The following is a 17,653-nucleotide window of genomic DNA, read 5'->3' on the forward strand; positions in this document are numbered from 1 at the left end:
GTTCCCAAACAACTGTCGTATCTTTATGGATTACAATGCGCCACGTCGCTGGGCCACAGCTGTTCGCGACTGGTTTGAAGTATATTCTCGAAAATTTGAGAGAATGATTTGGCAACCCAGATCACCTGACATGAATCTCATCGAAAAATCATGGGAGATTCAGAATGAGATTTTCACTCTGCAGCGGAGTGTGCGCTGATATGAAACTTCCTGGCAAATTAAAACTGTGTGCCGGACCGAGACTCGAACTCGTGACCTTTACCTTTCACGGGCAAGTGTTCTACCATCTGAGTTACCCAAGTACGACTCACGCTCCGTTCTCACAACTCTACTTCTGCCAGTACCTCGTCTTCTACCTTCCAAACTTTACAGAAGCTCTCCTGCCAACCTTGCAGAACCAGCACTCCTGAAGCTCGAGTCTCGGTCCGGCACACAGTTTTAATCTGCCAGGATGTTTTCATCATGGGAGATAATCGAAAGATCAGTTCGTGCAAAAGCTCCTACAATGGCAACACTTTCGCGATTTTGTAGAGCCAGCATGGCTCTACGTTTATACAGGGAACTTCCAACGACTGGTTGAGTCCGCGCCACCTCGAGTTGCTGCACTAGTCGCGCAAAACGAGGACCGACACGATATTAGGAGATATTTCATTTCTTTTTGTTAGCTCAGTGTAAGTACGGGACACCAAAATTATTTGATAAATTGCTGAAATCAAGAACTATTATAGAATTATTACAACCATTGGTACGATAATAGTGAGCAACGATGTGTTTAGATGCAGAAACTGCGCAGAATTATATATTAAATCAGTGGACGAAACAGTATCGCCGTTGTCAGTAACTGCTGTAGGCGGAATACACCACTATACCAACAGTCATATAAGGGCTACCGTGGACAGATATAAGTTGAAAGATTAATTCAGAAAAGAAATACAGCAATGACAAACTTCAGTGTGAAAGAAGAATACGTGTCACTGTGAATAGAAGCGTGATTGGGTCCAGGCATTATCAGAAAGTTCATTACTTGCAAAAATTTAACAAATGAAGTAAAATGATCTGGGCTGTTGTTCCTTTAGAACAACATATTTCTACCTGAAGTCGATGAGCTTGTATGTTCATAAATTACGAAGACTCCTTTTCGTGTCATGCGACACTGTTGAATTCTGTTAGCAACGAAGCGTGTTCTCCATCCCATACTTAAGTCCGGTCGGCCTAAAATCGAGCTACAAATACTGGATGGGAAGGCTAAAAGTTATTCTAAACTACAGAAAGGTAGACAAGAAGAAGGAATTTGTGCCAAACATGGAGAACTGTCATTTATTGTTAACGATAAAGCAAAATTTTAAGGAAGTAACGTTTTACTCCAATTCTTTCTGAATCATCTCACTTACATACTGCCTCCTCGGGCAACAGAAAACAAAGTCTGTGACATTATTAGCCCCTCCCCCCGTCCGATAACGTGGCCGATGCGTAACAAACAGAGTCAATTAATCTCCATATCTGTTGAAACTTTCCCGTCTAATATTGGATGAACGTTTGCTTGCTGACTGAACGCTGCGTCTCTTAAAATCTTTTAACTGCTGCTCTGTCAAGACTACCTGCTGATTATTACGACGAAACATAAAATGTGTTGTCGCCGTGGCCCTCAGTCGTTACCTGAAATTATTAAGACTGATTCTTACCTTTAATTATTTATACTGGATCGCCATCTGACTGCTACAGCAAACTGTGGAACGAATATACTTACTTCTCTTTAACATAATTATAAGCTGCTGGTGGAGTTTCATAATACTTTGTGACTGGAATTCTTTAAGTTGAAGTTAATTTAGATTTGATAAAAGCTGAAACTCAGTTTAGACTTTTCTTTTAAGATAACAATAAATTCCGTAAAGCATTTACGTGAATGATTTTGGTTCGTCTCTTGTGACATGGCTGAGAATAAAGTCGATGGTATGGAGGATACGGACAAGAAAGAAGACGGTGTTAATGATGTATCACCAGAACTCTCTATTAAACACCCGTTGCAAAACACATGGACTCTGTGGTATTTAGATAACGACAAACAGAAGAGCTGGGAGGAAAATCAGAAAGAAGTAACAAGCTTTCAGACAGCGGAGGACTTCTGGAGGTATTATCACACATCAGAATAAGCAATTGTGTTATTCATCAGTGCGAACACGATGTTACAATCAACAAATTTTCCATCTACAGTTTATACAATCATATTAAAGCAGCAAGTGAACTGCGACAAGGCTGCGATTACTCGTTATTCAAGAAGGGTATTCGACCAATGTGGGAAGATGAAGTGAATAAAAGGGGTGGGCGTTGGTTGATTAACTTGGAGAAGAAACAGAGAGCTAGTGATCTGGATAACTTCTGGCTGGAAATATTACTGTGTCTGATTGGTGAAGCATTTGATGAATACAGTAGTCAAGTCTGTGGAGCTGTTGTCAATATAAGGGCAAAAGGAGACAAGATTGGCCTTTGGACATCTGATGCTTCAAATGAACAAAGTATTATGAAAATAGGGCATAAACTTAAAGAGAGGCTGAAGATTGGTCGAAATATTACAATAAGCTACCAGAGTCACAAAGATACAATGGCAAAATCTGGATCAGCAACAAAGATCACATACTCTGTATAACATCTTCTCACGTTTAGTTTTTCAAAAAATGTGAGAATACACAAGACTGTGACAGCTGAAAATAGAACATGTGCAGCCTGAGTTTTTTTGTTTATTCTAGCTAATATTTGATTTTGTGGTGAGTTTATAAGAGAACATTGTTTAATTTTATTTATTTAAAATAACAAAATTTATGTGTTGTTCTGGTGGCTCACAAAGATTTGAACAATGCTGAAGAAACTGTTTTGGAATTTTGTCATTTCTTTAATTTCGAATTAGAATTGATACATTTGATTTTTCAACCCAGTTGTAAAGGATTTTTCATTTTTCTATGGAAAAATTGTACATAGTTACAAAGCTGAAATTTATACATGAAATTTGTAATTATCAACAAAATAAGATATGTGAAATGTAAAAGTGATTTTAATACATATATTCTAATCGTGACATGTAGAGTGTCATGTTAATTAAAATAAACTTTGTTTCTTTGAAGTTTAAATGAAATATAAAGGTTTGTGGACGAGATTATTTGTAGTTAAGAAATATCTTTTGTTATAAAGAAATCTCTGTGAACAGTGTGCTTGATTTTAACATGTTTATGAATATAATAAATTCACTTTACATTTTTCATGAAAAAAAAAAAAACGTTCATCCAATATTAGACGGGAAAGTTTCACTGTCAACTATACTGTGATACTGTGCATCCCTTAGACTATACCGAATGTTTACTTGAATATTTGACGCAAGACGATGGCAAAATATGTTCCAAAGAGCCACGCACAAAAATGTTATTTTTCGGGGAGGGGGGGGGGGGGCACATCTCGAGTACCGTTGATTGCAGAAATGAACGGTCAGGTACTTTGGATAACCTAGAGACCTTTCGGATTCCTGTCGGAAGAAAGGGCATTCTGTAACTACACTACAGTACAGGATCAAAATTGAAACATTACACACCTCCTCCAAGCCATGCAAACAGGTTGGTTCTCTTGCATTAGGTGTGGTCTAGGGTGTGCATCAGGTGGTTTATAAATGCACTATTTGTTGAGGGGCAGTTCCTAAGTAAACCCCAATAAAATCATGAATTTTGGTTACGAAAAGTAGCAGTTTTGGGGATGGACTCTTTTAGAATTTCTATTCATGGTAGAAGGTCGAAATATTTACCATATGATCGTAAGATGATATTCTTGGGGACCTTCTCCAAAATGTGCATGCAGTGCTTTACCAGTGAGCCATGTTTCTCGGTTTCGCCCGACGTGTTCAAGAAGCGATGACAGCACAGACTGCTGAGCAAAAACGTTACGACCTCTCCCCACCGCGAGATTGACTGCAATCTGGCGGCGCTGTGATCACGTGACGCAGCTAATAACGTGTTTAACCTCACCGGAGATGAATGGAGAGTGCAGAATCATCCTAGTGGTGATAAGGACTGCTGGTGGGGAAATCCGCTAATGTAAGAGACTTTGACGAGCGGCAGATTTTTATGGCCCGGCGCCTGGGAACGAGCCGGCCGCTGTGGCCGAGCTGTTCTAGAGGCTTCTGTCCGGAACCGCGCTGCTGCTACGGTCGCAGGTTCGAATCCTGCCTCGGGCATGGATGTGTGTGACGTTCTTATGTTAGTTAGGTTTAAGTAGTTCTAAGTCCAGGGGACTTATGACCTCAGATGTTAAGTCCCATAGTGCTTAGAGCCATCTGAACCTGGGATCAAGCCACTCGGAAACGCCGAAGCTGGTCGGATTTTCCAGTCCTGCCGTCGCCAGCATGTGTGAAAAGTACTCGACCGACGGTGAAACCACGAGCAGGCGAAAAGTCATTGAACGTCCGCGCCCTGTCACAGAACTGGAGTATCTTGCCCACTGTGTGAAGTAGGATAGGTGGCCATCTAAGGAGATCTAACAGAGTACAGGTGTAGTTCAGGTACGAAAGTTTTGGAGCGATGCGTCCAGCACACGTTACTAAACATTTGGCTTTGGAACAGATGGGCCCTACATGTTCCCATGTTGACCCTGCTACATTGGTAGATACGATTGCAGTGGTCATGTTATCATCTAGAAAACCCCGTAGGTCAATTGAAACACATCGCCTCGCATTTCTTGCCACTCTAGGTCGATGATCGTGGCCGGATATCCCGCTGTTCAGGAGGATGAAGCTCGAAACATGCACCGAGCCACTGACGCAGGCTTGATATGAACTTGATGGAACACATCTGGATCGCTATCGGACGCCAGCACGGTACCCACAAACCGCCCTTCACATAACTAGTGCAACTTACCTTCATAAATCTACCAAGAACTCGTCGGATCCATGCCAAGGAGACTCTGCTGTGTCGCGTCGCAAAGGTCAAGAAACACGCTGTTTGTCATAAAATTTTGTATCATCAATGCACATTGTCTCTTGAAAATTCATATATTCAGATTTTTAGCAGTTAGTTAAATTATATACATCTATGAGATTCGATTTGTACTGCAGTTAATTATAAAACATTCAAATATACACTGAAGCGCCAAAGAAACTGGTAAAGGCATGCTGCTAGAATGGCAGATTATCAAGATTTATGTGAGTCTTAAAGCGGTGTTACAGTCGGCGCACGAGCGATGGGACACAGCATCTCCGACGTAGCGATGAAGTGGTGGTTTTCCCTTACGACCATTTGACGAATGTACCCTGAATTTCAGGAACCCGGTAAAACACCAAGTTTCCGACATTGCTGCGGCTGGAAAAGGATCCTACAAGATCGGGACCAACGACGACTGAAGAGATGCGTGTAACGTGACAGAGGTGCAACCCTTCCGCAAATTGCTGCAGATTTCAGTGCTGAGCCATGAGCAAGTGTCAGCGTAGGAACCATTCAACGAAACTTTCGTGTACCCTTGATGACTGCACAACATGAAGCCTTTGTAATGTTATGTGTGCCTCACTGGTTTCTTTTTCTTTAACTGATTTGTGCCTGATTTTATTCTGAGAAGCTCAGTAATATATCTAAATACCGAAAATGTAAACGTGATTCAAAAAGTACTTGAAGTGAAGTGAATTGCAGCTGGACAGCAGGAAACTCTAGCTCGCAATCCCCGCAACGATAGTATTTGAAAATCTTTGAGTATAGACTCTAAAAAAAAGACAATGATTTTATTTAAAAAAGACTTAATCTGTATCTTGTGGAAAGAGGGCGTGTTGCTACGCCGTCGCTCAGAATGTATTGTTACATTTAATGAAAACTGATATTGTAGTGATAAAACCAAGTGAAGTATGTGTAAGAGTTGCCAAACATATATGTGTACAAATTTTCTGTAAGTGAAGAATAGAAACATATTGTTTTTAGAAAAGAAGGTGAACTTCATTGTCATTGCCTTCTATCAATCAACAGAATTGTAAGTGTATAAAGTTCACTAAAATACAGGAAAAGAAACGCATTCTCTGTAGTCTTCATTCAACAAGTAACAACCTCTCATAATTTCTAAATTACAGTAATTGGATTATGTTCTTGTACAATAGTATGGTCCTGAACTCCACCGACCAATTTTGATGTAGCAGGACGCCTAGTTTGAAGGAAGTTTGTGTGCCATGCAATCTCCTTTTCTCACGAAAAGCTGATTGCTGGTTGATCATACTTACTTACAACAATGGTCCCTTAGATATGAAAAGCTACGAAACTTTGGGCTCAAAGCTATCCGCAATACGACCAAGTAACTAACAGAGTTGTATTTTAAACCATAAAGAACAATAACTTCCTCCAAATTGTAATACGTCACCAACTGGTGCAGAAGCTGATGATTCAAGGAGGCAGCAACCAAACTTCAGGTACCAGTTACGACTTAAAGTAAAAATCTCAATCAAAAATCAAACTCTCTCTCTCCAAACACATATATAAATATTCATATTATTATTATTAAATGAAGAAGTCATTTTACACCTTACAACTCGCCTGGGCCCGTAGCGCCGGCATTAGAACGCTGATGACTGGAAACATGTTGCTTAGTCGGAGAGTCTCGTCCAAATTGTATCTAGCGGATGGACGTGCACAGGTATGCAGACGACCTCCAGAATCCATGGACCCAGCATATCAGTAGGGGACTGATCAAGCTGGTAGAGGCTCTCTAATGGTGTGGGGCGTGTGCAGTTGGAGTGATATGGGACCCCTCATACGTCTAGATACCTTTATGATGTGTGACACTTACGTAAGCATCCTGTCTGAGCGCCTGCATCTATTCATGTCCATTGTGGATTCCGACGCACTTGGACAATTCCAGCAGGACAATGCGACACCCTACACGTCCATAATTTCTACAGAGTGGCTCCAGGAACACTCTTCTGAGTTTAAACACTACCGCTGGCCACAGAACTCCCCAGACATTAACAATGTTGAACATATCTATGATGCCGTGCAACGTGCTGATCAGAAGAGAGCTCCACCCTCCAGTACTCTTACGGGCTTATGGACAGTCCTGTAGGAGTCATGATGTTAGTTTCGTCCAGTACTACTTCAGATATTATTAGAGTCCTTGCCACGTTGTTGCGGCAGTTTTACGTGCTCACGGGAGCCCTATATGATATTAGGAAGGTGTACGAGTTTCTTTGGCTCTTAAGTGTATTTTCTAGAAAGAAGAAAATATACATTATTCTACACGTAATACACACGATCGATTACGTATTCGTACCATTCAAGCATTACATTCTGCCCTTGGGAATCAGAGGACTAGGAGGAGCAAGGAAGAACGTTCTTTCCAGATATAAACATTGTAGTATATACATTTAATGATTTACACGATTCAGTTTAGGACATCATTATACCCTTTGCACTAAATTACGATTGTACTCCAGGTTTGTAACTTACGTACAAAACTAACTCACTGAATATGGAGGTAAATCTTGGAGATGTCACCGATTAGGTGTAGAAAGTGTAGTGTTGTGTCTCTGTTGTGGTCGATGGAGTTAAGAGGATGGAGATGATGGAAGCTGATGCTCGCACGTGGCCCATTTATTTGTAGCAGCCCGAGCTCAGCCGCCAACATTAACGTGTCTCCTTCTTGTGATGGATCACCCTGCCTCGTGTCTTATTCCGTCAGTCGATAAAACGCTGAGGAGAGGTTTCCGACTAAATCCAGCTCATTAGCGCATTGTCCGCTAATCCAGAGCTGTTCGCTGATACTTCTTCCCTCCCCCCCCCCCCCCCTCTCTCTCTCTCTCTCTCTCTCTCTCTCTCTGTGTGTGTGTGTGTGTGTGTCTTTCTCTCCCTCTCTCTCTCTCTCTCTCTCTCTCTCTCACTCTCTCTCTCCCTCTCTCTGTGTGTGTGTGTGTGTGTGTGTGTGTGTGTGTGTTTGTGTACGTATTTTGTGGTCGAAGGGCGCACCCTTACGAAAATTAGTAGAAACGAATGTGGTTAAAAAGTCGAAAATATGATAAAAGAAGTAAGAGTCCAGCGGATATAAAAATTACACTCACTCTGAGATTTCTTACAACGGTAATAAAAATTAGGTTTCTTCTTGGTCATTCAAGAAACTAATTAAATTTTCACCTTACCTATTACAGAAGCCTTCTATAAGCATATGGGGTAGTTACAATGACAAATCTGGTGTAACCTCTCCTATCAAAGGCCCGAATTTCACGCGGAAATTACTATTTGGCACAATGCAAGCAGTTATTTTTCGGAAGGGTGAATATAACACTAATGCATACTTCGAAAACTCTTCCTTTCTCCGGCATGAGACCCCAATTGCCAGTATTATCGTTTAAGAATTGCTCCATTTTTCTACTTTTTTTTAAGAACTAAAATCAGTATCAGAGGTGACAGTAGCGTAACAGTTATAAACACTCGAACCAGCCGGTAATGGAATAATGAGACCCATATTGATCCCAGCTCAACAAGGCTGTATGCACGAATGTGTGTTTCAGGATCGGTACGTGATCATGAAACGTGTCGCAAAAACATGAGGTATACAAAAAAAGAAATGTAAACAAGGCACAGCTGTAGAACTTGAATTTACAAAACAGGAATCAGGGAAGTTTCATTTTATAGCGAAATTTAGATACAACAGAGTTTTTACTGTAATGATGTGAATAGTGCAGGGTAGCATAGACACCATAGGATATCGACAAAGCGCCTGTGCTTCTTTGGGCCACAAGGCGGTACCTTTCGTCTTCAGAATGGTGGCTGAAATGATGCCTTTTGCAGCTGGGTGGCCAGTACTTATATTCCCCAGAGCCAGACGTCTTGACAAGCAACAAATGTCCACCATGGTTTCTCTGTCGCAACGCTACAGGAACGTCCTGGTTCCCGCCCTAGCAGTCGTACTGGTGGCGGATGCGGAGGCGAATGCTGCACCATCTAGAGGGTACCAGGTTGAGATTCATTGGGAGAGTCTTTAGAAACTGTAGTCCATCAACAGAGGAGGTGGCTTACAAAACACTCGTTCGACCTATACTTGAGTGTTGCTCATCAGTGGGGGATCCACATCAGATCGGGTTGACGGAGGAGATAGAGAAGATCCAAAGAAGAGCGGCGCGTTTCGTCACAGGGTTATTTGTTAAGCGTGATAACGTTATGGAGGTGTTTAACAAACTCAAGTGGCAGACTCTGCAAGAGAGGCGCTGTGCATCGCGGTGTAGCTTGCTCGCCAGGTTTCGAGAGGGTGCGTTTCTGGATGAGGTATCGAATATATTGCTTCCCCCTACTTATACCGCCCGAGGAGATCACGAATGTAAAATTAAAGAGATTAGAGCGCGCACGGAGGCTTTCAGACAGTCGTTCTTCCCCCGAACCATACGAGACTGGAACAGGAAAGTGAGGTAATGACAGTGGCACGTAAAGTGCCCTCCGCCACACACCGTCAGGTGGCTTGCGGAGTACGGATGTAGATGTAGATGTAGATGTAGATGTAGATCTGCTTACTGCAGTCAGCAAAGCTATGAGAATGGTCGGTTGAGCTGCAATACGTATAACACAGTTAAATAATGTTTCTCTCAAAATATAAACTCAAACAAACATAAGTCTAAAGTATTTAGTGGAGTTCATACACACATCACGATACAAACTGAGTCAAAACGGACGTTACAACTTTGGAATGATTTAGAAATTAATTGGGATAGCGTCCAGAATCGGTAGATGTGTTTTTGTATTTTTTCTCAGTAAACAACCTCAAGTTTTACTAAAAGCGTAAAGTGTCATTTTGGTTCGAAATGAACTACCATTTGTGATGCGGCAAACATCCCACTAGCAATCAATTTCTTTCCACACTCGTTGCAAGTCGGGTGTAATTTGAGCAGCGGAAGCGCAGATATGGTTCAAATGGATCTGAGGACTATGGGACTTAACTTTATGGTCATCAGTCCCCTAGAACTTAGAACTACTGAAACCTAACTAACCTAAGCACGTAACACACATCCATGTCCTAGGCAGGATTGGAACCTGCGACCGTAGAGGTCGCGCTGTTCAAGACTGTAGCGCCTAGAACCGCTTGGCCATCCCGGCCTACGCGCAGATATGATTTTTCAGGTCGGTTAAATAGCTTGGTAGGGGAAGAACGTACCCACTGCCTTTAATGACACCAGCCGATCCTGTAAGTTATCTCAATAAATGTCTACATCATTCCACAGTTGTAAAGTCATGTTTGACTCACCCTGTATAACTAACATGTGTGTGATATGCTAAAGTAAGTGTTGAAATAACAACAACGGCATTGAAATAAATAAATTTCATTTCAGTTCGATGTGTGCAGAATCACACAATATTGTTTTTCTACAAATATTCCTTAAACGACATCATTGGGTGGAATGGAGGAAGTTACATGAAAATAAAACAGCAATCACTTTATTTCTTCTCCCAGTTTACAGCTGTGCCCCATGCCAAGCGAAATTAAAAATTATAAGGAAATGCAGATATGGTAAAGATAAGTTTTTCAAACAATTTACAAATTTGTGAATGAAAACAGTACACAAAAAACTATAGAGTGTTATCATTTAAGCAGTGATACATAGAAATATATATAAGGTGATCTCTATTTACTATGTGTTCATAGCACTGGAAAATCATTGTCTGTTCTTGTACAACAGTTAAATGTCAATATAATGTGAAGTGTAGGACTACATATGAGTAGCATGAGAGATGGATACGAAGCAAACACTTGCTGTCTTGGTATTACGTTCGTCGGATTAAAAACAAAAACTTTTTCCACAACAACATGGGCCAGGCAAATATCAAAACTTGAGCAATTTCAAACTAAATTTTGTTTAATCAAGATCCAGGAACACGGTCGTGAGCAGCCGTATCTTTCGTCTGGCATTATTATCCTACTTAAAAAGAACACTTGGTTTGAATGCAGTAAAAAAAGAATAAGCAACAGTTCCTTTTCCCGCATTACCAAAAATTTAAGTCAGATTTCAAACATTATCAGTTCTTTGTAGGTCAGACTCTTTTACAATATTCCCAATGTACAATGCGCAATACAGCTGTCTCCTGACGCTTATACTAACCCCTGACCCCCCTTCCACTGGCGGAGTTCAGCACATTCTTCCAACATCAGTTTGTTATATATCACTGCTGCATCTGTGTAATTGTTTGTTGGATATCGTACTTGCGTGTTTTCCAACTAAAAGAAAGTGTCTGTGAATAGATCTTGAGAGACTGTGCAGCGCATGATTTGTCAAGTCCACACTGACCTGAAACTTAAAGGTCTTGAAGTAACAAAACTCTGCTGCGAAAGCTACAACAACCAACTCGCGTGTGGACAGGCTTCTACGCCACTCTCAGAGATTTTTAGAAGTTGGAGAGTGTCTTCAGTGTGAGATCAGCTCTGGGGATTTATTCATTCAAGGGAGCAATGCCTTCGAAAATTTGGTCTGCGGATGATATCTCGCAGCTGATTGAATTACACACAGCAAGAGAAATTTTGTGGGACGCCAAAAGCTATCATTACGGTCACAAAACGTGAAAGAGACTCAGGTCCTACAGAAAATGAAAGAGTAACTTTTGTGTCCTGGAAAAACGACCTAAAGGAAATCTGTAGGTAAAAAGCCCTAATTAATTTTATTACGCTTATATCCCAAGACTCTTCCTTTTATTTTGAAATTGAGTTACATACGTCATAAATTTATAACAGAATGTTGAATTAACCATTTAGTATACTTTCTGATGTGTATGAAGAAGTAAAAGAAACTGTGAGAAGTAGAAATGGAGCTGTTGAGAATTAAATAGGTGCTACTTCTTTGAAGATTATTAAAGGAATTACACTGTTATATAACCACACTCTTTCATACTTCTAAGTATTTTCCCTTAAGCGGGCAGGAAATACCTAGAACAAACTATATACCTATGTTGCCAATTGTGCATACACAAGTGCAAAAGAGGCAGTGAGGCTGCTGTACGAACCAGCTGGCAAAATATATTTTGAGTGAGTTTACGTAGAATATAGTTTCCTGTTAGATAAAGAAGGATTTATTTTAATGATTAGTTAATTTCTCTATTGTAAAATAACTTTACGGTCACACGTATTCAATCATATCATTCAGATTTTTTCATTTGTTATATTTTTAAAGTCAGCCAGCTCATCGTGTTCTACAATGTGTAGAACATGACAATTCGAAAAAGGGCAAAATGTGCGAAGCAGCTTTGCATCTTCAGTCTGAAGTTGCATTAGACTTCATTATTTGTATTCGATGGAGCTCACTATGAGTGGTCTCTGAGACGTGGAGAAAGTCGGAGATTTACAATCAGTTTAACTTTTGCATTACAGCGAAACGACTCCCACATTACTGAGCTGCAGAGCTAATTATAAGTGTAAACTAACGTGCACAACTAAATTTAAGAGTTTCTGTGAAGATATTTTTCAATATTACACAAGAGAGTAGAACTTTCTATAATTCGGACTTGAATTCCATCCCATATTCTACATGCCATTTAGTGTGCTCTGCTAGTTTGTCAAACAGATGTGTTCCTAAGTATCTGAAGCCTTTCTGTTCTAATACTAGCTCCTTGAAATTTTCGCCACGGTTGTTTTCAGTTCAGATGTTACTTACAGAGTTTTCACCATGTTTTGAGAAAAAAAATACTGGTAATGAAAATATATGTACGTCTGCAGGCGCTGTACATTATCACACACACACACACACACACACACACACAGTAACTACTACAGCATACATCCTTCTGACTCTGGTTACCCTCCACGCTGCCCTCCAATACTAAAATGGTGATCCCTTGATGCCTCAGAACATTTTTTGCCAACCGATCCCTTCTTCTAGTCAAGTTGTGACGCAAATTCCACATCTCTCCAAATCTTGCAGTACTTCCTCAATAGTTAGGTGATCTACCCATCTAATCTTCAGCATTCTTCTGCAGCACCATATTCCGAAAGCTTCTATTCTCTTCTTGTCTAAACTATTTATTGTCCATGTTTCACTTCCATGCATGGCTACACTCCATACAAATTCTTTCGCAAAAGACTTCCTGACACTTAAATCGATACTCCATGTCAACAATTTTCTCTTCTTCAGCAACACTTTCCTTGCCATTGCCGGTATACAGTCAGATACTATTCCAATAAAATGATTCTGTATTGTTAAAATACGCTTCATGTATGTTGAGTTTTCCAGGAAAATAATTCCATAAATCATTATTGGGTAGAAATATGGAGAATAAACCAGTTTCATCAGTTATGAAACTTGGAAAGAGATATACTGCTAAACTTTAGACTCTGGATTTTCGAATTGTGGTGGTGATCTGTCTTTAGTGACAAAACCTAACACCTTCTACGTCTAGTGTTTTTGACTGTTTCAGACACTTACTTTTACAGATTTGTGAGTTCCACAACAAGTACCGAAAAGCATATGTGGTATTACTGCGCATGGTCATAATCAGTCAAGGGCCACCGATTTAAATCACCTTCTGGGCTGCTCCTCCGAGCTGTAAAGAGGACGCTGCCTCTTCCTTGAGTAATGGGTAGCCGTCGGCGTTTCTGACCTGTAAAGCAATAACTTGGTGGTGGGCGGCTCTATTAGTCCGACCCTTAGTGAGCAGCAACGATCAGCAGATGACAGGGGGGTGCTGCGGGTCCGCATGTAGACGAATGTACACAGTGCATGTGAGAAGCTCCTTGCCCATTTTGTGTGTTTGGCGCATCGCATATCAACAGCTATGATTGTTGTGTAATGTTACTAATACTAGCCGTGATTGGAGCCAGCTGTGAGTCAACAGGTGGAAAAAAGTTTCCTGGCCCAAACAGTGTATTCAGACTGTCTCGTACGAATTGCTACAGGCATTGTATTGAGCGTCCGATACTAGATGTGACTCGGACGGGCTTTAATCCACATGTGGACGAACATGTGGTGGGCATGCAAGCGCTTCCTGACACAGACAGTGTACACGGCCAGTCATTTATTAAAAGCTACTGACATTGTATAGAACATCTGAGACTAGATATGACTCTGGTGAGCTGTAGTCTGATTGGTGCGACCTTCATTCTCCATGTGGACTGACATGCGGACTGCAGGCGAGCATATTCGATCCACCACTTATAAACTGCTATGACCATTATATAGAGCGTCTATTTCTTATTATATCCAGGGTGAGGTTTTGTCTTCAGGTGGGCAAACGTGTGGAGTGCTATCTATTGGCAAGAAAGCGTAATGTCCTTTTTCTATGCCCAGCCAATATTCTACACCTCGTCAAGGTACGTGAAGCGAGGCGACACAACGCTATTTGTTGTTGCAGTCAATATTTTTTGATTAATAAGTTTAAATTCAAATTATTACCATCGGCTAGCTGCGTTGCTTAGCTCTTGCTGCCAAAGATGCTCATTAACAGTTACAAGGTAGCCGATTCGCGTTTCAGAATGAACTGACATCTTTGATTTCTCTAGATATGTACACAGAATTAATTCCTTCAAAAATAGCAGGATTCATTTAACACTGCACGATGCCTTATCCGTTCAAAATTATTATTATTATTATTGTCCAAAAGAATCCAATACACGGTTCACGTCTCGTGATAGTCTGTTCGTAGTCGTATAACACTATAGTTTTTCCTTAAAGCGGTTTTTATTAACACAGTATCTTCGGTATAATTCACCACTATGAATGGCCACACTTAAGCACGATAATAAATGTCCGAACAGTGTCTATAATCGAAATTCAAGTTGTGATGCGATGTTTGAATAGTGGCTTCGGCAACAATTGAAGTTCTGAAATTGGAATTAATGATATCAATCTTTTATCGGTGGCGACGTTCGCTAGATGTTAGCGTTATCTCAGTTCTATAGGTTTTCGTACTTTTGACAATAAAGTAAATGAGCCGAAATTTACTTTTAATCAGCCCGGCCACCAATGAAGTAAACTACACTCCTGGAAATGGAAAAAAGAACACATTGACACAGGTGTGTCAGACCCACCATACTTGCTCCGGACACTGCGAGAGGGCTGTGCAAGCAATGATCACGCGCACGGCACAGCGGACACACCAGGAACCGCGGTGTTGGCCGTCGAATGGCGCTAGCTGCGCAGCATTTGTGCACCGCCGCCGTCAGTGTCAGCCAGTTTGCCGTGGCATACGGAGCTCCATCGCAGTCTTTAACATTGGTAGCATGCCGCGACAGCGTGGACGTGAACCGTATGTGCAGTTGACGGACTTTGAGCGAGGGCGTATAGTGGGCATGCGGGAGGCCGGGTGGACGTACCGCCGAATTGCTCAACACGTGGGGCGTGAGGTCTCCACAGTACATCGATGTTGTCGCCATTGGTCGGCGGAAGGTGCACGTGCCCGTCGACCTGGGACCGGACCGCAGCGACGCACGGATGCACGCCAAGACCGTAGGATCCTACGCAGTGCTGTAGGGGACCGCACCGCCACTTCCCAGCAAATTAGGGACACTGTTGCTCCTGGGGTATCGGCGAGGACCATCCGCAACCGTCTCCATGAAGCTGGGCTACGGTCCCGCACACCGTTAGGCCGTCTTCCGGTCATGCCCCAACATCGTGCAACCCGCCTCCAGTGGTGTCGCGACAGGCGTGAACGGAGGGACAAATGGAGACGTGTCGTCTTCAGCGATGAGAGTCGCTTCTGCCTTGGTGCCAATGATGGTCGTATGCGTGTTTGGCACCGTGCAGGTGAGCGTCACAATCAGGACTGCATACGACCGAGGTACACAGGGTCAACACCCGGCATCATGGTGTGGGGAGCGATCTCCTACACTGGCCGTACACCTCTGGTGATCGTCGAGGGGACACTGAATAGTGCACGGTACATCCAAACCGTTATCGAACCCATCGTTCTACCATTCCTAGACAGGCAAGGGAACTTGCTGTTCCAACAGGACAATGCACGTCCGCATGTATCCCGTGCCACCCAACGTGCTCTAGAAGGTGTAAGTCAACTACCCTGGCCAGCAAGATCTCCGGATCTGTCCCTCATTGAGCATGTTTGGGACTGGATGAAGCGTCGTCTCACGCGGTCTGCACGTTTAGCACGAACGCTGGTCCAACTGAGGCGCCAGGTGGAAATGGCATGGCAAGCCGTTCCACAGGACTACATCCAGCATCTCTACGATCGTCTCCATGGGAGAATAGCAGCCTGCATTGCTGCGAAAGGTGGATATACACTGTACTAGTGCCGACATTGTGCATGCACTGTTGCCTGTGTCTATGTGTCTGTGGTTCTGTCAGTGTGATCATGTGATGTATCTGACCCCAGGAATGTGTCAATAAAGTTTCCCCTTCCTGGGACAATGAATTCACGGTGTTCTTATTTCAATTTCCAGGAGTTTATTTCAAGCACTAGCGTATGAACTTAGGAGACGCGAATACTCAAGGTCTAAATGCTGAAAACTAGGACACTAAAATCTCTAACACCAAGACTCCCAAACGCTAAAGTGTCCCATATGCTAAAGACTCAGAGTCGCTAAGGACACCCAGACGCTTCAGACTTTAACAATACGTGCGTGTGCCTTATATGGTAGTTTTGAAAGAAAAGAGACGTTGGTTAGAAATCCTTGCTACTTTGCGTGTAATACCCTACTCCTATGGCTCTTATTATTCTTTTATTTAATTATCTCTGCTCTATAAGCAGGAGTTCTTGATTCTATATGAAATATGGGAATATTTCATGGCCTGTTCGAATAAAGTTTAGTTTCAAAAAGGACCAGGTATGTGACGAGGGGCTACAGTTCATACAAATGTCTTCATATCAAGACTGTGTATTTGGCCCATTGCTTATGAACAGCTGTGACTGTTATGTAGTGTGATTGGTGCTAACTGTGACTGGAGCCAGCTGTGGGTCTGCATGTGGACAAACATGCGGAGTGCATAGTCCCAACAGTTTATCCAGCCTGTCGCTTATGAATTTCTGCGGTCGTCGTATAGAGCGTCTGATACTAGTAACACAGTGGCGAGCTATCATCTGCATGTGGACGAGCAAGGGGAATGCAGTGGACTGATTCTTGGCACAGACAGTGTACATGCCTCTCACCTGTGAGCTGCCATGGCCATCATGTAGAGTGTCTGATGTTAGATGTGAGTCGGGCGACCTTCAGTCTACATGGAGACGATCATAACGAGGTGCATTCGAACATTTTCTGGTTCAGACATTGTATTCAGCCCACCACTTAAGCATTGCTACAGTGGTCGTATAGTGGAGTGAGCTTTCGCCTGCATGAGGACGAACATGTAGAGTATATGCAGGTGTCTTCTAGCCCAGACATTGTATTTGACCCGTCACTTATGAATTCCTATGGCGGCATGCGAGCGTTTCCTGGCCCAGATAATGTATTGGGACCGTCATTTATGAGTTGCTGTGGTGCTTGTATACAGCGACTGATACTAGGTATGACTCAGAAGAGATTTGGTCTGCTTATGGACGAATGCGGAGTCCATGCGAGTGTTTCGTGGCCCGGACAGTGTATTCGGGCCATCGCTTATGAATTGCTACAGCCGTTGTACAGAGCGTCTGATACTAGTTATGACTCAGGCAAGCTTTAGTCTGCAAATGGACGCATGGCTCAGACGGGGTATTCGAAACATCATTTGTGAATTGTCATTGTGGTTGTACCGTGT

At 42.3% G+C, this 17,653-nt stretch overlaps 1 protein-coding gene across 1 annotated transcript; it reads left to right on the top strand.

Annotated features, from left to right (window-relative positions):
- Positions 1–1,908: 1,908 nt before the first annotated feature.
- LOC126313852 (eukaryotic translation initiation factor 4E-like) lies at positions 1,909–3,249 on the top strand. Its single transcript, XM_049992367.1, has 2 exons — positions 1,909–2,128; positions 2,212–3,249. Exons 1-2 carry the CDS (start codon positions 1,929–1,931, stop codon positions 2,642–2,644), a joined length of 633 nt encoding a protein of 210 aa, XP_049848324.1. The 5' UTR covers positions 1,909–1,928; the 3' UTR covers positions 2,645–3,249.
- Positions 3,250–17,653: the final 14,404 nt, after the last annotated feature.

This window comes from Schistocerca gregaria, chromosome 1 (assembly GCF_023897955.1).
Source record: "Schistocerca gregaria isolate iqSchGreg1 chromosome 1, iqSchGreg1.2, whole genome shotgun sequence".
Classification (NCBI taxonomy): domain Eukaryota; kingdom Metazoa; phylum Arthropoda; class Insecta; order Orthoptera; family Acrididae; genus Schistocerca; species Schistocerca gregaria.

Bases quoted from the DNA above. Each gene is read 5' to 3' on its own strand.
- LOC126313852 (XM_049992367.1), top strand. From the start codon at position 1,929: ATGGCTGAGAATAAAGTCGATGGTATGGAGGATACGGACAAGAAAGAA. The intron at 2,129-2,211 runs GTATTATCACAC...TTCCATCTACAG, and splicing joins ACAGCGGAGGACTTCTGGAG to TTTATACAATCATATTAAAG.